The sequence below is a fragment of the Ochotona curzoniae genome, unplaced genomic scaffold, assembly GCF_017591425.1.
Source record: "Ochotona curzoniae isolate NIBS_2020 unplaced genomic scaffold, NIBS_Ocur_1.0 contig_2210, whole genome shotgun sequence".
Lineage (NCBI taxonomy): Eukaryota > Metazoa > Chordata > Mammalia > Lagomorpha > Ochotonidae > Ochotona > Ochotona curzoniae.
In genome coordinates, this window is record NW_024465369.1 from 51,983,116 (window position 1) to 52,004,148 (window position 21,033).

General features: G+C 39.8%; 1 protein-coding gene across 1 annotated transcript in view; it reads right to left on the reverse strand.

Annotated features, from left to right (window-relative positions):
• Positions 1 to 21,033, reverse strand: part of HECW2 (HECT, C2 and WW domain containing E3 ubiquitin protein ligase 2) — a 222,534-nt gene that overhangs the window by 12,926 nt on the left and 188,575 nt on the right. Inside the window, exons 21-27 of the mRNA XM_040971908.1 lie at positions 16,381 to 16,533; positions 14,556 to 14,654; positions 11,574 to 11,703; positions 9,415 to 9,561; positions 8,718 to 8,832; positions 6,042 to 6,127; positions 4,478 to 4,590 (exon numbers count right to left, since the gene is read on the reverse strand). Coding sequence (XP_040827842.1) covers positions 4,478 to 4,590; positions 6,042 to 6,127; positions 8,718 to 8,832; positions 9,415 to 9,561; positions 11,574 to 11,703; positions 14,556 to 14,654; positions 16,381 to 16,533 — 843 coding nt within the window. The remainder of the gene's footprint in view (positions 1 to 4,477; positions 4,591 to 6,041; positions 6,128 to 8,717; positions 8,833 to 9,414; positions 9,562 to 11,573; positions 11,704 to 14,555; positions 14,655 to 16,380; positions 16,534 to 21,033) is intronic.

Here is a 21,033-nt window from a genome sequence, read left to right on the forward strand (position 1 = left end):
CCCAGAAGAAGGTCCTGGTGTTGCCTGGCTCAGACCTGTCATTGTAGCCATTTGGGGAGTGAATCAGAAGATGGAAGACCCTTCTCTGTGATTCTGCCTTTCAAATAAGTCAAATAAATCTTTAAAAACATGATTAGAAACATGTGCTCCTCAATGTTAGCAGAGCTTATGCTAGTAGTGGGCTTTTGACTGACATGTATGAATATATTTCAAACATATCTAATATATTTTAACATGTACATATACTGGCATTTTTGGAAACAGTTTTTAAAATAATAAGAACCAAAGAACACAGTTTAAAATGAAGATAAAGCTGTAACGTTTTCCTCTAAGAAAGCCTATCGTATCTAAGTTTAATTCCACTGGAAAAACCGTGTCTCTGAGATACCCATTTCATAACTGATTCTTACATTTTATTTCTGAAGTTGGCTCAGCATTTTCATTTACAATAGACTCCAGACACAGCCATTTTTTTTTTTAAAGTTATGCTTCCTGCTTTAGCAAAAGCCAGGGCTCCTCCAGCTCCCTTGCAGCTTGCCAACTCCTCTGCTCCATCATTCTGGGTGGCAAGAGCCTCAGAGCTGAACATGAATTTTACACAACATGATAAGAGGGAGGACTGCCCTGCATCTTCCTGGCTGGCATGAGCACACCCATTAAAAAAAAAAACTATTTAAGAACAGCTGCCTCATAGAGAGACTCTATAAAGACTACAGCAGTCTCTTTTCTGAAACTCCAGTAGAGCACTGGGAGTGGGAAGTCTTCTACAGAAATGCAAAGTACACAGCTAACCTAACCAGCAACCACAAAGCAGGGGAAGTGCAGTCATGGGCTGAGGCTAAAGAGTCTCCATGGTGACAGCCACTGGTCTACATCATTATTTATCATCTGAGTCTTCAGTTACTTCATTACCACAAGAGAGGAAAAAAAGAGCCATGCATTCAACTTGCACTGACTACAGAGACAACCAGATACACTTTACCTCATTGCTTGGCCCACACTGTGGACAGTGCTACTGCAAAAGTCAGAATGGGACACTGAAAACAAAATGAGATCACTTTTGCTTGCTTGGAAGGTATCACTTCATTCTAGAACGAGTAAATGTTTTCCACTATCCTTTGCAGCCCCTTCTGCCTTCCCAGGATACAACCACTAAGATGATCCCAGACTTCTTTGAGGATCCATTTTGTTTTCCTAAGGAAGAACATCTAGACATCTGTGCATTTCCTCCTTCAGTGTTTATGTATAATATTACATTGTAAATGCTAAATATCGTCTCATTAAAAAGAAAGAAGAAGTGCATTGGAACTGAACAGCTTGAGACAGACCAGCTCTTTAGTTCAACGTGCACAAAGAAAGGGCAGGAAGATGACGTGGGAGTATCTGTTTTAATAGTGGGAGACATGGATGTGGTCATCTGAAACAATCTGTCTACGCCAGAACTAATTCTCACAGGTCCTTTTTGCATCTAACACACAATTCATATTTCCTAGAGGGTAAAACAATGTTTTTAGTAAAGAAACTGCATCTGATGACATACTGTCATGTGAGGAAGTTCCCTGCGTGTGTATGTGTCCCATTTCCATTGAGTAGAACAACAGCTTACAGAGATTTGGGATAAAAGTTTTATATATATATATATATATACATATATATATATTTTTTTTAAATTTGAAAGGCTGATTTATAGAGAGAGAGAAGAAGAAATATGAGAATCTAGAGATTTCTTCTGAGTCTCTCGTGTGGGTGCAGACCCAAGTCCTTGGGCCATCCTCCTCCACTGCTTTCCCAGGCTAAACGCAGGGAGCTGGATCAGAAATGGAGCTGCTGGGACTCAAACCAGCACCCATATTGGATGCTGGTGCCACAGGGGGAGGATCAGGCTACTACAGGACTGGCCCTGGAATAAAAGTTTTCAAAACAATATCAACAAAAATATATTAGGGGCTGGTATTGTGGCATAGTGGGTGAAGGTACCACCTGGGATGCCAGCATCCCACATGCGTACTAAGTCCCAGCTGCTCCATTTTCAAACCAGTTCCCTGTTCATACGCCTGGGAAAATAGCAGAAGGTGGCCCAAGTACCTGGGGCCCTATCACCAACAGTTGCAGCCACCTAGGGAGTGCCAGAAGCTGAAAAACTTCTCTGTCTGTACCCCCATCTCTCTGTAATTTTGCCTTTCAAATAATAAGTCTTTCTTCAAAACCTGTGCTATTTTGAGGCTCTTCAGCTCAACTGTTACAATATTATTTGAGGATGGCATGGTCACTCTTATTTCGCAGAGCTGCCTCTCAGGTTCTGCTCAGGATCTTACGACCCGTGTGTGCTCAGTTCAGACTGTGCTCAATTCTCTTCCTTAGTTTATCTGAGTTGAATGCAAATCTGATGCAAAATAATTCAGTAATTTTTTCCCCTTTATTTCCCTGCCCCCAAATGTAAGGCTTATTAGAGAAGGTGTATGAAAATAAGCTGCTTACTCAGTTTCTTCCTCCCATGATTATTGGGGCTATTTTATGATTTGGGTAAAGTTAGGACTGTAGAAGCCGTCTTAGGCCATGATAAAGAGAGGAGGAAATGGCTGTATCTGTTACCCAACTGTGGGACTGCAAGGTCACTGAAAAATATCCTATTTATAATGATTCAGCACAAGAACTTCCTAGAGCTACCAGGGGAAGTAGAAATGTGAACACATTTTTGCCCTCCAAAATTCTGTAGCAATCGTTTACCGCTAATTCTCACTTACCCACACTGAATTTACCACCACTTTACAGCCTTCTACAATTGAGAACACTGAGGCCTACAGATCAAGTGATCTTCACAAAGTCCCATGGTTAGCTGGTACCAGAGTTACAACTAGAAGCCAGTTGTAGTCACCACCCCTCTTGCCTAATGCGTGTGACAGGTGATAGGGACGAACACCACATTGACAGCCGCCAATGCTAGGTGCTTGCTCAGGGCAAGAAGTAGTCGTGTCTTACCTGAATGATTTTAACCTTCAAAATTCCAAACCCACAAGGTAGATGAAGAAAGAGAATCTCATAATTACGTGCATACGTGCATTCACCAAGACCCTACTGAAGGTTTGCAGAAAATTTCAGCGAGTAAATGTGAACAGCTGCTTACTGTTACACTTCATAATGGATATCTTAGTGACTTTAGTACACAGAGATGTAAACAGAAATGGGACTTGTGCATCTGCCCTTTCCTGCTTCTTTGATGCTAATTGTTGAGTTTTTCGCAAGAGTGAAAAACCTATGTAACCTTTCTTGAGGGGTACAAAACTATGTTGAATGGAAGGAAAAAAAATTATAAAATAAGGTAATTTTCAAATAAGAAAATTACAGTTTCCTACATGTGGAACATCAGCCATGCCAGAAAATGTTTGGGTGTTTGGATGGAGTGCTGCAGTTAAGGAAGTGGGGGAGCCTCGCACAGCCCTTGAGCCTGCTCTAGTCATTGCTATCTGCACTTGAATTTTCACCATCCTCCCAGGTTCTTCATCTGCTGATGCTAAGAACACAATGTCAGGAACTAGTGTCTTGCAATCACTAAGGAGAAAATTTGATAACGTATTCCACAAAGTCACTTCACTTATAGAATTGAAGATGATACCTTGGACTAATCAATGTCACTTGTCTATCCAGAATCACTCTTATATCATAAAATTATAACAAGTTTTCTCCAAGACACCTAATAGAAGAAACTGAAATTGACATTTTGGAGATACCTATGTTCATTTCACCTCTCCAGATGGCAGTTTTATTAGTAGTTAAAGCAGCAGTAACCCAATTCCTTTATGTTAAAAAAAAACTCAATAATATTACTGCTGATGAAATAAAAGCATTTTATGTCTCTTTTGTTCATCTGCCACTGTTGCAGTTATCTCTATTTAACTTCAAACACTGTTTACTTCAGGAATCCTCTCTTACTCATCCACTGTATTCATGAGTGTTGGCACAGAGGCATTTTTTCCCACTCTGACATAAAGTAGGATTTCATTATGAAGAACAAGACAATGGATTTAAGGTGCAGAAGGAATGTGAAGAGGCAGAGAGCACACTCATGTTGCACTGTTCTTTTCTACAAATGCCAATGGTAATTATTTTTTAATTTTTAATGAAGGGATTCTGAATAGATATTAATTTAAACTTCAAGCTTGAACATCTGGAAACATCTAAATCAGCCATATCCTAAGCCACAAATAGGTTGACCAATGTTATTTGACTTCAGTGAGCAAATGCATTAGTTCTGCTGTGCTTTAAATTTAAAGAAAGGGATGTGTATTTTTAAGGTATGACCATGGAGACTTCCGCCCTTATCCTTCCTTTACAAAGATAACTAGGAATTTATTTTACAGGCTTTTTTCACTCTCCCAAATTATTAACATAAAACAGTAATTAATCAACATGTACATAAATTAAGGTCACTCCCAGAATCCTGGAGTGACAGGGAGGAAATATAATTTTGGATTTTTACCTGGGAAGAGCAGTGATTTTCCCCCATTTCTCCACACAGAATCTTCTAGGGCCATTGCTCCCTCGGAGAGAAGCAAATCCTTCATAGGGAATACTGGATGTGCCGGTAACAAACTATCAAGGCGAGGAAACAGAATGAGAAGGTGAAACCAGACACCTGCAGGTAGGGCACCATGGCATCACATATGTACAGAGTGCCTCGGGGAAAGTGGGTGGGAAAGTTCAGAAGGCAGAGTTCTTCAGAAACAAGAATTGTGACAATCATACAGAAATACTAGAAAAGGACAATGCAATATAAAGGGAAAGGTGTAGGTTTCTAGAAAACAAGTGGTCCTGGGCTGTCCACCAGGCACAGATCCCATTGTGGATAAGTAAAGTGGTCATCAGTGAGCTAAGTCTATTTAGCATCACCCCCACTGTTTTTTCAAGTTTGCGGAAAATTAGATAAAGAAAAACTCATTGTCAAGAAATGGATCCCTGCTTAATAGGCTGAAGGTCATCTCTTCACTGTTGGGGATATGGACCGTCAGGATGCCCTGCCAGCCTCTTGCTAAAGGGACCATATTGTCATGGGCTCCTCCACCACAGTTGGCACTTAGAGCTCTCAGGAAATGCTGTGACCCAGCTGGGGACGTTCTGCATATAGACACAGACACACAGCCTTGCAATCAGCCTGCAACATTTCTTATAAACATGGTATGTTCGTATGAATGGATGGACAACAGTTAGCAGTTAAGAAAAACATACACTTCTAGGTCCAGCATTGTATTGTCTTGTTGACATCCTATATTAGAATATTGGTTTGAATTTTAACAGTTCTGCTAATGATCCAGCTCCCTGCTAAAGCACCTGGAAAAGCAGTGGATAATGACCCAAGTACTTGGTCCACTGCTACCCACATGAGAGATTTGGATGGAGTTTCAGGTTCCTGGTTTCAACAGGATGACCCAGACCTGGCTGTTGCAGCCAATTGGGAGACTGAATTATTGGATAGAACTTCTCTTTCTCTACGCTTCTCCCTATGTCACTGTGTCTCCCTCGCTCCCTCCCTCCTTCTCTCCCTTCCTTCCTTTGAGACCAGACCAAGTTGCTTTATTCTCTTTCTCTCTTTCTCTCTGTCTGTCTTTCTCTCTCTCTCTCCCCTTCTTTCTAAGATGTATCTTATTACTGGAAAGTCAGATTTTACAGAGAGGAGAAACAGAAAAATCTTTGATCTGCTAATTCAGTCCCCAAGTGGTCGCAAAGGTCAGAGCTGAGCCAATCCAAAGACAGGAACCAAGAGCTTTTTGAGTCTCCTATGTGAATCCAGGGTCCCAAAACTTTGGGTTTTATTCTACTGCTTTCCAAGCCTACAAGCAGGGTGCTCGATGGGAAGAGGAACAGCTGGGACATGAACCAAAACCTATATTGGTTCCTGGTGTGGGCAAGGCAAGGATTTAGTCACTGAGCCACTGTGCCTGGTCCCTACTGTGTCTCTCAAATAGATAAAATAACCTTTAAAAAACCATACGCTTTCAATGACAATCATATTGATACAATACAAAGCTTTACTGGTGACCTCTTACCTGTAACAACCTTAGTCGTTGTTCATTGTTGAATCTTTCCACTGCAGCCCAGAACCACCGAATTACAATATGATTGTCATGGTAACCTATCAAACCAATCAGGAAAGTCCACATTACTTTTATCCTAAGACTTTATCATTAGTGAGAAAAGACACAGCCCACAGATAAAAACTATCATCTTGAATTCCTGAAAGACAGTCAATGAATTAAGGCTAAGGAATAGCACTGTAAATACTATCAAATGAGTGTCAAAAGACAAATAAAACCAAAACTAAATGGAGCCAAGTAGTTTCTGTTTTCATTTAGTAGTGTCAAAATGAAACTAGGGGCAAGAATGACAACAAATGAATTATTTGAACCAAATCAACTCTGAAAAATTATAATTGTGGTTAGTGGAATGGCTTAATTCTTTTGATCACACACATTAGAAGTTATGTTCAAGTATCACTACACCAAAAACACTATATTACACTTGAGGACAAAGAAGCAAAGAAACTAGACCCTCATGAGTTTTCACTGAAAGAGTGAACCATTAATCACAAAATTTATACAAGCTCATGTATTTTAAAATAAAAAATTATATGCATGTTGATTTACTAATAAAAAAGGAAGAGTACGCTTTAATTCTTCTAATCTATAAATCATAAATAATCACCCACTAAATTTTATTTTCATATCATACTTTAGTACAATCTGAAAAAAATATATCAAAAATTTCATCTGGATGCGGATAAAAGTAGAGCTCATGGTCTTAAACCTTTCCATGAAAAAGGAAAAACAACAAAAAAACCTCACACAGAAGGTTGACATACAATTAGTGATTCAAACCAATTAATAAACATTTTATGTGCACCAAAATTGTCTTAATTCTGAGTTAGTAGCTCATAAGAGAAGGTGGGTACAAATCATTTTAATGTAAGTTTTCTTTCCATGTTTTAATAGTTGTAGAGTTTGGGGGGACTCTCTCACAAGATGGTCCCATTTACTATTTCACCAGGGATACAGAGCTCCTCGGTGGCAAAAAAAAAAAAAAAAGAGAGAGACCTTAATGAAGGGAAACAAAACTGAATTGAACCCGGTACAGCCAGGGTCTACATTCAGCCTTTGTTAAAAAATTAGCTCTCTAGCACTTAGTAAATAGTTGCCTCGACTATACACCAATGGCATTCATTCCTCCTAGCTTTGTATTTTTTTTTTACTTCATGTATTGGTCCTTCTCTGTGCTCCTTTCAACTGTGGGTTCCAAGCTGCGTGGGGAAGAGGTGGAGGAGTACATGTGTCTCGTCCTACTCTCCACACATAGCTGTGCTATGGACATATGGCAGATGACCACACAGTTGCCTCCTCCTTCAGTGCCAGCTAGTTGGGTTAGCAAATATGGAAGCTGAATATCTCCTCCCCTCTCTGCCCCCTCCCAAGGATTTCATTTGATAAGATTTACTATAACCATAGATGTGTCTTTGATTAGTCAGATGCAGTAAGTGTAATTTTATAATGTATGAATATAAAAATGGCAATTAGATTAACTGCATTGCAATGAGAATATCTTGGAGTGGTGCCTGGCAAAACAAATAAATAATATTTATGGTAAAAGAATGTAAGTTATACAGCATGTGGACAAAGTGCATTTTAGTTAGTAAAAATAGTCTGGTGAACAAAATTATTACCCATGCCATATAAGGATTATATACAACGTCAATTGAAGAAGACTTAGCTTACTGGCAATGGAAACTACAACACAATACAGTCTTCAAAGAAAACAGACAAGTGTGGCGACAGGCCAGACAGGAAGAGCTAGACTTGGGCAAAGCCAAAGCCATCCGGCACATGCTGACCTATTTTTTTTCAAATTGTACTATTTTTTTTTTTTTACCCCAATAGAGATAACTGGAGTACAGATAGCTGGAGAATTGGCTAATTTATTAATTGTGTTTTTCACTATTGCTAAATATGCTGAATTGAGAACCCTGTCTTATTTCATTCGTGTTTCAACTGTGAATGGCAAGAGAACAGGACCACAGAAAATCTGTGCTAATTAAGAGGACAAAGTTGTGCCTCTATAAGTTTTTTTAATCACTTTGTCTTTATTTTTATGTATAAAGTATGTATACAGTCTTTAAAGTATCCCCCCCCCACCACTGATTTCTCTTATATTATTACAATAGTATAGTGCTTCATAAGCAGTGGTAAGTCCATCCTTCTGTTATTTAAATGTATCCTGACATTGCGGGTACAGACAATGGCAGAGTCTAGCATCCTATTGTCAAGATATATTTAACAGTTTCATTGGGAGTCCACCTTTGATTTGAAAGTAGAGATGCATACTGCATTGTATCTTCCCATCTGGATATGGACTCTTGAAATTTTAAAATGAAAATGGAATAGGTGGAGTTTGACCAGCTGGCTATCAGCTCCCTTTTGCGTCATTAACAACACCATAAAGTAATTAATTAGTGTTCCTTTGGTCACATTTCCCCACCCACTATTAAGAGTTATGAAATCCTCGATGTGTAAACAATCCTTCAGCACTTGCCAGATGAGGTAACTAGGAAGAGAAGGGCATGTAGCCGCCTCAGCTCTGCCTGTCCTGTGTTCAGACCAGCATGCTGAACCACTTCCCTTAAATCTCCAACTTAAAATCACTGAAAATCCAGTTGTCTATAAACCCAACTTCACCTCCTCTGTATTCTGTGTTGTTTCTCCAGTCACTTAGGTCTATTTCAGCTGTGCCTGCGATGACCAATTCCAGTTCCCTTGCATCAAACACAGACACTAGTCTGGCATCCACCACCTGTGGGATAATAAGAATATGGGACATGACATAAGTACCTGAGGAAACAACAGCTACAATTAAGCTTCATCAGAAACAAAACAGGGGGTACAGAGAATTTCAGGAATCATAAAGATGTTCCTGTGTATATGGCTTGACTTTTTTTTTTTTTTAGGATCAACTTGATAAAATTTCACTCAACAGAATGTTTCATGATTAATGCAATTTATTTTTCTCTTTTGAAAAGCAGTTAGTGCACCTACAGGAAAAGTCACACAGAATACATGAAATAGCTCATTCTGACTCATAGCTATCATGATTTTATATATAAAGCATAAGATTTGGTAAACCATATCTAAGTATGACAAGTATGATTTAAATATCATTAGTCAGTATAAACCATCTGATGTTCCTTGAACTCAGGGTGTAGTATGTATTTCAGCGATCTCATGTAACAAGTGCTGTAAGCTTATTTGTGCTCCTGAAACACATAAGAAAAAATGCTGGACTTTCCAGTGGAACCGAAGACAAAATGAAAATGTTGCACGTCGTGCAGGAGGGTGAGCCACAGCACAGCGATCGGAGATCGAGGGCTGTCTTTACCTCGTAGAAGCCACGCACGAGGCTCTCTGTCTGTTGTACAACGCCCCTCTCTATCCTCCATTTCACCATCCTCTCGATGTACTCCTTCTTGTTCTTCTCTGTCACTGGGATATTGGCACCCCCTGGCTTTAGTTCTCGTTCAGTAATCTGAAATTAAACACACACACACACACACACGGGCAATGACCAAGAAGGAATATCTTTTTTATGCACTCCGATAGTATGGTTCCAAGAAGTCAGTCCCACTTCCCTCATTCCCCTGCTTTCTCCCTTTCTTCCCTCTATCAGTTTTTGCTCGGACATAATTTTAAGCCATTCTATACTATGGGCTTAATTTGCCACAAATTCTAACTTTGAATAAGTGAAAAGCAGGAAGACCTCATTTCCACAGTAATATAAACAAGGTCTAAAAACTATCATACCCCCAAATAATCATCCATATAAAGGAATACTGATATCATAAAAACATTGGCACCGAAGAGCTGTAATCACTTGCCTGCCTGTTCCTATCCTATCCCCAGTGCATTGTTCAAGCAGGCTGGGAGGTTCTAGATGGAGAACACATGGACTTGGCAATGCTTCCTTAAAACTGGGCATTGGACTGATACCTGGGAACGCTAGTGGTTGCAGAGACAAGTATTACAAGTTCTAAGGGTGAAGTTTGACTGTTGCTGAAGGACTACGCTACTGTAATAATATGGGGGAAAATATTAAGGGAGCAGGTGGAATGGGGAGGGTGGGAAGGGAAATCCCTGAGCCTAAAACACTGTATCACAAAAAATTTAAAAAGTAAATCCTAACAAAATAAATCTTTTATAATGCAAATGAATTGGCTTCAGAGACTAATCCTCAGTTATTAGAATGTTTAGCAAAGCCAGTTCCTAAATTCTTCTAAGGTTCACAATCTAGAATGTCCTAACAGCCAATAACTAAGGAAAGGTTTACTTTAAGGAAGCAGAGTTAGACTCAACTGAATTTTGGTTGAGAACGTCTTTTTCAAAACACAGGAAATGAAAAAATCAGACAAACATTAATGCTCAAGTAGGAATATTACGTATGACATACTACGTAATTTCTGGAACAGAACTGGAGCATCTGGGACTCAGTTCCAGCACTCCAATATGAGATGTGAGCATCCCAAGTATTGGTTTATTAACTGCACCAAAGATCCTCAAGAACGAAATCCTTTAACCTTTAAGTATGTATGTGTATAATATGTCATTATGTAATATATTTTATATAATTTTAATATAGTTTAGATATTATATACATAACTATATATGAATACACATTATATATGTATGCTCTATAATTATAGATTTCATATATTCATATATATTATATGTGCTACAATAGATATTATATATTTATATTCTATATTCTCGAGGGTTATCCAGGGATTATTTTGAAGAGCAACAAAATGACCTGTTTCAATTCTTAAATCTGAAAAACAGCTAAAATGGAATGTTGATTAGATAACTTAATATTCATCTTTGGGATAGCACAAACTGTATTATGATTCATGTACCACTGCCTAGGACATTAAGCTTCTGGTGCTGGTATCCCATATTGATGCCAGTTCAAGTCCCAGCTCTTCCACTTCTAATCCAGTTTCCTGCTAATGGCCTGGGACACAAGTGGCCCTTATGCTCAAGTGGGAGATCCGGTAGAATATCTTGGATCCTGTCTCTTGACTTTGAATGGTCCAGCTCTGACCATAGTGGACATTTGGGGAGTGAATCGGGGGAGAGGGGATAGTGGAAAAGCTATTTTTGTTGCTTCTACTCTCTCTGTAACTCTCTCTTACAAATAAAAACAAATAAAGATTTTTTAAATAAAAGAAGAGCACAAAACTTTTTATTTAAAAAAACCTCTGTATTCTATACAAAGCATATGTTCAAATTTTTGTGCATATTTTGGCAATGAAAGGGGGGTTGTTTATCATACACAAAGAGTTATTACAATTTGCAAAACAGAACATCTTCACCTACAGTTGGAATTAGAACAATATTTAAAACCAAAATGACTATCACTTGTATGAGCTTGGATTTAAATAAACCAAAGAGCTACAATTAAATAAGCATCTGTTTTTTAGCCATTTTTCCTAACCAGTAGCTTTAGTTATTGCACTCGGATGTCAGATGTGCCCATTTACAAACCTGGCCAAACACTTCCTCATTCACAGTGAAGGTGAGGTCCAGGATGTCATGGATGTCATTGTCTTTCATCCACTGCAGGCTCTGATGGAACTCTTCATCGAGGTATTCCAGATCACTTAGGTCACACAGACTAGGGGGACAATGGATAGAAACAAATGCAGGGGTCATGAGGAAAGGAAATCAAGAGTTTAAGTCAAGCACACCACTAATCAACAAGTAGGCATGCTTTCTGGAATGTTCCTGGTCAAGTGCAGTAACTAAACCTGTGAAATAATTCAGAAAGTTGGTATACATTGGATGTAGAGGAACAGTGTCAGTCGTACATAGCTACAATTAATGTCAGCTCAAGCTGGAACTGGGGCTGACAACTTCAGTCCAATATTCCTTTTGATTCTATTATATTACCTTAAAGTTTTGTTCTCCATTTCCACAATATTATACTTTTTGATTTCTAAAAAAATTAAATGATGTGATTTGTATTCATTTACAGCCTCCTTTCTCCAAGATTCTTATCCTTTCTGTGCTTCTGAAAATAGTAAACCATGGAGTTCCTCTATAAAAATAATGGCTTTCCATGTTTCTACCACTTGTTTTCATTGAATAGAGAAGATCTAGATGATGTGGAGCAAGTATTACAAGACCCTGCTGTGAGGTGATAATAGTTTATTTGCTACAGTAGTTTTGCAATACATTCCCTTTCATTTTGTTTGATGAACAGGATGTAGAGTGGTTATAGAGGAACAATGAGGAGAAGGAGGAAAGCAGGAACAAGTAATATGAATGGTACACAACGGCATGGAGTAGGCAGAATACTCCTAGCTTATTGGCAGTGCCAAAGATTCAACCACAGGGAGAATTTCCAGAGCACAAGCATAGAGAGGCAGCTGGGAGCAGCTGTTGAGTGTCATTCCGAGGAGCATGGTGATTTGGAAAGACTGCAAGGTCTCAAATGGGGAATCACATGTCATCTGTGAGGTGTGAGTGACAAACAGCTCCTCTGGAAGCCTCAGTGGAGAGGTTAACTAAGCATGAGCCGGGGGTCAGGTGGATATCGTTAGAAGGTGGAAAACACTTAACAGATCACCATGGAAATCTGGCCAAAGTTGACAAGGGGTGTAATTGAGGTAGGCTATAAAAGTTAGAAACAAGATTAATCTGAGGCTTGCAGGGCACAGATGCAGAAATTAGTGGTTTTATTGGGGTAGGGTATATAAAAGGATATCTAAAATTGGAGTGTCACATGAGATCAGGTTGCAAACTCAGATTAATTGCCTCATGAGGAAAAAATATTTCTGAAGTAATAATGAGTACTGTGGGGGAAAGTACCCTGTATGATTTATGAACTAGACTATGGGAATGAGATCAAAGATCAGGACGAGCAAAACATGATGGAGCCGTTCATGTCTAAGGGAAACTTAGCTTTTGACTAGCATAACTGGAGAGCACAGGTATCATTTAACTGCAACTAGACAAAAGGAAGAAGGCATATTTGTAGCTGGGGAATTTATGAGTTTAGCTTTAAGCCTGCTGATTCTGAGGTCCCTATGAGACATGCAAGTAGAGATAATCAGTGGACTGCTAACCACATTGGCCTACATCCCAAGAAGAGAGCAGGATTGAGGCTGCAGTTTTGGGTGTGAACAAATAAAACAAGGAAAGAATTTCCTCCATGGCAGCATATCAAGTGAATTAGACAGGGGCCAAGAATGGACACTTCTGGAACAGCAAATCAGAAGAATGGATACTTCAGGGCAAATCAGAGGAAAGGCCCTCAAAGAGACACAGAGGTAAAAGGAGAATGGGAGAGCAAACTGGCATGGAGGTCAGGGCAGGAAAGACCCAGGCCTAAAAGGGGCAGGGGCAGTGCTCAGCAGAGTGTTATGACAGCATGAGGACTCTAAAGCAGGCTTTACAAGATCAAGGTGCAAAGAAGCCGGGCTAATGTATGTTGAGGGTATGAAGTTGAACCAAGTGTAAGCAGTCTTATAAAGATTGTTTACCACCCCAAGCATTAAAGAGATGAGAGACAAATCAGTGAAATGGAAAGATGCAAAGTAGACCAGAGAAAGGCAGAAAGGTGCCCATTACCTAGAGCTGTATTTGCTAAGACAATGAAAGGGAGGTAGGCGAAGTCTTCCTCCTAATCTACTTCCCCCCACAAACAAGGACCCTAGAAACATTAAGTTGGCTCCTTTGAAGTCTAAGCTTGCATTTTACAGAAAGCAAGTACCTGACCTCAGTGAGGATTCAGCCAGGAAGAAACCAAGCAGTAATTCAGTGCTCTTCCATTGCAAGTTTGAGCTACTGCCTCACAGACAGTTTCCTCCTGTTCAGCCTTGTAAACGACTAGGTACTGATTACAGGCCAGACATGGTTTGCTCTACATTTTACAATCATTGCAGTCTTTCATTGTGCTAACAATGAAGAAGAACTCTGTGAATGTCAAAGTTTAAGCTGCCAGCATAAGTTCCTATTTCACATAGAGGGAACCTTCAAGGAAAGTAAGACATTCTCAATTCTTGACAAACAAAACTAAAACGCAAAACCAAAAAGAATGAAACTTTGAACACGGAAGACAGCTGAAAGTTTGCATCAAGCAAAATGTAAAATGCATCTCGTAACAAATGTTGGCTGTGAGTCACTATGACTTACCCACAACTATTCTATTAATAAACAGTATTAAGACCACAAGAATTCCAGTGCTGCGTTTGAAGCACAATTGTTTTGAAGAAACGTGTGTTGCAACAAAGGAGAATAAATTCTTGGTGTAGAGCAAAAGTAAGAAGTTGGGGCTAGATAGGATTAAGGGTAAAACGCAGAAAAAACAGTAACTGTTTGAAATTCCGTTAGTCTCTGAATCTAAAGCATTAAGCTAGTGACAACAGATGTGACAGTGAACCAAGGAACAATGACTTTTATAGAAGAGTCACAAAGACTACATTTTTGTATGCAAAATACATAATCAAGAAAAAATATTCTCACATTCTGAGAAGAGCCTTGTAAAAGGGCCGTGTGAAGAAGGCGTCCAACAAGTACTGGTGTATTAGTGCAAGACCAAGGATCCTACCACTGAACCGGAACCTGCAGAGGAAACACAGGAGATCGTTACATGCCATGCAGCAGTTTCTAAACGGTTCTATTTGCTTTCTAGAATGCCTTCCAATTTTAACCATCTTAAGTTTGCTCAAGATTAATTTCCTACTAGGTCCATGGGAGTTTGCGTGCACTCTGGGCCATGCCTTTTGTTAAGCTGCTAATTTACATCCGCTTGTTAAAGAAATCTGTCACTCTGTTATTTAGAGACACGGTTCCACATTTTGCCTGCATCAATAATGTCTACCACACAGCATCCCCACTGCCAAAATAAATCTCCCACTGGCATTTCGGGGCAATTTCTTCAAACCTCTTCCAAGAGACGTGGACAGAATGGGGGGAGGGGAGATAGGGAAAATGTATCCTGCTAGGTTGTATGTCTGAATATTAGCTGAATTTCTCAAATACAAATTCAGTAGTGATTCCCTTGTGACAAAGAGCCCAGTCTCAGGCTAAGAAGTTTCCAGCCGTATTCTCCCATCTAAGAATGATGCGTATGGACATTTGTGGGGAGTTTCCTCATGGGACATTTTGTTCTCTAAACTTTCAAGATTCAATTCTATTCTGAATCACTTTGGAAACTTTATGAAATAGATCTGTTATGACTAAATTTGCTGCCTGAGACAAACACTCTTTTCTCTTTTGAAGGTATTCAATTTTCCAGCTCTTTGAAAGCCTGATGCCTTTCGAAAGGCTAAATCTGCATGGAGACTCAGTTTGTAATTTTAGTATTAGGCAGCTGTTTTAAGATTAATGTCTAGCAGCTTTGTTTTTCTCTATTTTCACTTAAGTTTGCACAACTGGAATAGCTACAGTTAGCAGGACTTCAAATCACAGTTAAATAGAAGTTAATTTGAAAAATACATCCGAAATGTGCAGGCCCTTCACCTGCCAATATTAAGCTCCCATCTTGAAACTTTTTCCATGAGCCCGACTCATATTACTTGTTACTCACAGTGAAAATGGACATGCACAAGCTACTAGGAACTATGCAAATATTTAAATTCTGTAAATGTAATAATTTAAAATGATGTAAGGATATTTGCAAAGAGTACAATTTAGGATTCTGAGAATAAATAGGCTCTAGATGGGAGCCCTAAATCAGTTTTCTTTGGGTGATTTTGTATGAGCAGTTAGGGAAAGAGCAAATCCTGGTTAAACCTTCCAAGGGCTACTGCAGAATGGTCAGTGCTTGTGATTATCAACTCCTGCTGTTGACCCAGGTCACCCCATCTCCTACAGACACCCCAGGCACAATGGCAGCCAGACTTTCAGTTGTTTCTCACGCCTTCCCCCTGTCCTAGCCAGTGCCAGCTACTTCCCTAAGGGTAGCTGGAGAAGCTTCCTGGCTGCTGGGTGTGGCCCTTCCCCTCTTCATTCCAACTGGGGCTCCAAAATCATATATAGAGGGGTTAGGGATCTCCCCAGGACACTACCATCATGTGTATCCTTTCTTCAGTGGGATATATCTTAGGAATTCTGCTCAGTTCACTTTCTATAGTGATCTATAGAATATAATCTACTCCTGTTTGGGAGATGGCCTATATAGTTAAATTTGACAACAAAAATAAAACTGAAATGAAATATTCAGTTGAAAATGTGATTTTTCCCCCCCCGAGGAAAAACATGTTAAAAGTCGGAGTTCCTGTTAAAAAAGAAAAAAGCAGAATGTCAGACAATCAACTAAAGAAAATTGTTGCAGAAAAAGACTTACCACTCATGGTGATTGTCTACAAAAGCAGACATCGGACTTATTTGTACTGTATATGTGTCATTGGCTGAATATTCAAATAATCCATAATATGGGTTAAAAAGTTCTCTGGATACCAGGAAGAAGAATTCCCTGGAAGGTCCACTGTAATCCAGTCTATAAAAATGACAAAAAAAAAAAAAAAACCAAAACCAACAACAACAGACGAATCATTTATTTTTTCTTAGACATAGGACACTTTTTCTCCAGACATCGACTTTTTAAGAATACTAATCCCAAGTGTAATTGTCCACATATGAGAGCCATCCAAAACAAACTGAAAGACCACAGCTCCCGATTCAAGCAAGTCTTGAACCAGAATGATGTAATGAACATTTACACAGTGCATGTCCCAAACTAAATTCCATATCAAATAATACATGTGATAGGCAATGTGCTACTAACTTGTATGTGTATGCATCAAAAGGCAAATCTTTTAACTTTATTGAGTAAAATCATAGGTGATGAGAATACAATGTGAAAGCTTTATTGAGGTAAAACCAGAGAGAATCAGCTGTGTCTCCTCTTGGACATGAAATCTTTATGGATGTTTGGGATATTTTAAAAGGAGAAGAAAGAGACTTCTGTGTGTGTGTGTGCTGGAGGGAATACATTACAAATTCAAGGTTTGGATATCAGATGCAAATAGGAAAAAAAGGAATGATAGGATGCAAGTGAGAACTTTAAAGTACAAAACACCAATGCAAATTACAGACAAGAAAAGTGAGGCTTCTAAAGCTTCCCAAGGAAATGAGGCTGAGCTTTTAGCATCTGGATCCGGGGTAACTTTGCACTCACAAAGGCATCAGGGCCGAAATAAAGCATAAGGAGAAACTATCTTAAGCTTAAAGAATGGCAAGTGGCTGAAAGCAACAAAATAAAACCAACACACACACACACACTCACAGGAGTTTGTCATAAGGCTATTTGATATGCTGAGATAAAAAAAGCCATAAAGTACATCCATGATAAGTATTCCATAATAAAGTGTATGCATGGGTTCAAAGGGGAGATCTCTGGGGGAGAGTGAGGCAACTGATAAAGGAAGATGTAGAACTTTTTTTCAACCTCTTTCCTTTCCTCCATCTTTTAGTTCTCCTCTGGACATGACTGCATTTTCTTCATGAAAAATTTTAAAAAAGGAAATCATTTGATTTTAGCCCAATAATGGGACTGTGATAGAGAAAAGGATCCAGTGACAGTAAGAAAATTAAAAAGAGCTTTTTTGTGTGTTTTACTTCAGAGTTTAAATAGATTTTAAACATAACAGATTTCTATTATTCACCTACTGCTTTCTTACTTTCCTCATTTTTACCATATGTGAATATACATAATACTATTCACTTAATACCTCATTAATCAGCTTTAAATTCAGTTGCATTTTCAATGTTATGGCTTGCATAGTATTTATAATACTTCAATGGGCTGCTTTTCTAATAGACATTAAGAGAAACACAAAAATGTTGAAACTTAAGAAAAATCATAAATTTTCATTCTGGCTAAAATAATTTGACATATTTCAGTATTACCAACACACATAGACTGCCTCGACAAGAAACTGTACATGCAGAGAAATAGAAACACAGCAAACTAGCATGGAAGAGTGGACCTCAATGTGGCAGACATCAGGGACCCACTCTGTAGGGAATTTGGATACAACGTGGCTAACAGGTGGCTCAGAATGGGTTGCATCCTGTGGCCTCCTGGCAGGGTTCAGCTGCCTCCAGGTGCAGCAGTGCACAGACCACTCCTTGTCAGGCCAGTACAAAGGCAGCCTCCGGTGGCTTCCGCCCACTCTGCTACTTCTGGCCACTGACTCCACCTAGAACACACAGTCCACTTCCTCCACGTGAGCGGTCTCCACACTCTCAGAACCTGTTGTCAACAAGGATCTGAATTCTGATTCCCTTTTGAGTACTAATCCACATCCTCAGGACAGCAACGTTTTCCTGAACTCGATACATATGGGGATTCTAAGTTAGGCAGATAGCACATCCCTGGCCTCTGCCCCTTCGGGTCCCTTTGCCCACTCCTGAACATGTCTGCTGCCCTCTCTCAAGATAGAATAAGGGGTGGGAATTCCCTCGCTACACCGATGGCACCTGGTGTCATCCCAACATTCGGGAGTGTGTGCTTGTCAGCCCAGTTCTTACAAAGTCCTGGACACACTCCCCGCTGACATACAGTACAATCACCCTGTCTTGGGGGGGGGGGAGGTAGTCACTTGGATGACTCCTAACGAGAGAGTCATCTGCTGAAGTTAAACCGTTCCTGCACACTGCTTGAACCAGGGACTGCCCACTCCTATCTACAGAGCTTTATTTTTAAGACCTAGATACTAGATTTTATGCTTTTTCCCTTGAGCTTTGTGAGATTTAGTCTCCAGTGTCTTTCCTGAAACAGAATGCTGGCGTGCACAGGTATCTAAGAAGTCACTTGGTCATTCCCTTGTTTTACTGAGAAGACCAACATTACAGGAGATCACTGACTTACATAGAAGGAAAGCTGTAGGAAAGAACTGGGCTTTGAGGTCTTGAGGCGGGCTCCTGACATCAAGTGTAATGCTCGTTACTTCTTTCGGCCTTCCTCCCTTTCAGAAAGTCTCAGTGCTCATCAAAATCGAAAAAGCCCAGTGTACACAGCAGGGGTTAGGCAAACTATGGCTGGAGGCAGGGGGAGGCAACCTGTGCCTCACTTTCTGTTTTTTGTAAATAAAGTTTTACTGGAACACAGCTGTGCCCTTCTGTGCTCTCTCTGGAGCTGCTTTCCTGCTGCAATGGCTGAGCTTCAGTAGGTGCCACAGGGCACAGGTGGCTGGCAGAGCCTAACTCAGTTACCACCTGGACCTGCATAGAAACAGTTTGCCAGCCCTTGTTATAGAAGAACAGAAATGCTGCCTTATTTAAACAGCACTTTATTGTAAATCCTCTTTAGAGCAGATTCCTTGAAGGAAATCTAAAACGCCCATGATGTCCTAGGGTGTGTACAACCTCAAGCTGTGGTCCCAGCTACTCCCAAGTGCGTAATAAGGTGAGCAGCTGTCTGCTGAGGTTACCACTTGCTGCAGCTCTCAGGCACCACTGAGGCCTGTAGCCAGCCAGGGGTCACAGATGGCTGAAGCATGAGGCAAATACATACTTCCTGTGTTAGCTTTCTTACAAAGAGAACTGGTATAAGTCAAGTGGGTTTTTACTTGCTTAAAATTAAACTGTGGTGTTCAGTTAGAAAATACAGGTTCTCCTTGAGCTTTACCTGTGAGGGTTTTAGAATCACTGAGCTTACCAGAATCATCTGTCTCTGTGTCTGCTTCCCTATTCACAAATACTAAGCAGAGACAGCACTCAAGGCAGGTGCCACATCTTACTCAGTTTCGTATTTTAAGTTCTTCACCTGCCTGGTGCACAGGTAGGGTTCAGTATACATCAATCAATTGGTGGGCAGAGATTTCTGATGTGCTCTAAAGAAAATCAGCACCATCCACACCATTGTTTGGCAATTAGCAGATTAAATAAATCTGCACAAGTTTGCTATAAGGTGGCATACTGACTGAATCATATGGAAAGGCGATGCTGTCCCTGAAAGACAACTAGAGTTGAAAACACTGTCAGAATTTCACAAGTGAGTTATGTTTAGAATGTTTGGTGTGTAGTAGCTTTTATTAGGTAAAGTTTCTTAAAACAACACAGACAGATCTCAATGATTAGTCTTTTCTGTACGATAATAGCTAAATCTGGACAAGGGTAAGGCAGATACTCCCTGAGGCATTAGACTGAAAAAAAGAAAAAAGGTGTGCGTGTTTCCTCCAAGAGAGAACAAAGCTAACAGTTTCTCAACTCGCCAAGTTTTTATCCTGTTTGGAACTCCAGAGACACACAGGGGATCACTGTAAAGCTAAGATACCCTTGCAGTGTGGTTCTGTTTACAACATGAACCTTGTGTCTCTGAGAACAGACTGTAGATTACAAATACATATGTGAGTCTAGCTAACTCAATAAAACATGTCACAGCAGGGCACGTGGCACATATACTTCCTGTAATGTCTCAGCAACCTCTTTGGCATAAATAGTTAATATGACTCATATCAAATGGATGATTGGTTACATTCTTGTTTTGCCAGTTGGGTTGGTTCCACTGCTAAAGGCTTGGCACGGAAATATAGAAACTCTGGACAACGGGTGGGTAGCCACACAACAGCTGCATCTGAGGGCATTTCTGAATAAGCACAGATGTCATTAGGCTGGCCATGTAGTTTTGAAACCCAAGTGCTGAGGAGGCATTTTAAATATCATCACATTGCTGGGTTGGCACACCATGCATGTTGTTAGTGACACCCAAAATTTGTTAACATACTGACTTTTATTCTGCCATTCTTTTTATGAATCACTGCAATTAAAGTAAACCATAAAGTGAGAGACGATGCAGGTCTTAGGAAGTCACACCATCATCATTTCCTACCATCTGATTCAGGCAACACATTGCCTATGTACTGTAGATATGCACAGCATCAAGACATTAGTTCCTGAGTCACTCAGAAAGGCCTAGCAGGTGAGTGGAAAATTTTGATATGATCAATAAAAGTTAGACCTGGTAATGCCAAGGCAAAACCTAGATACACAA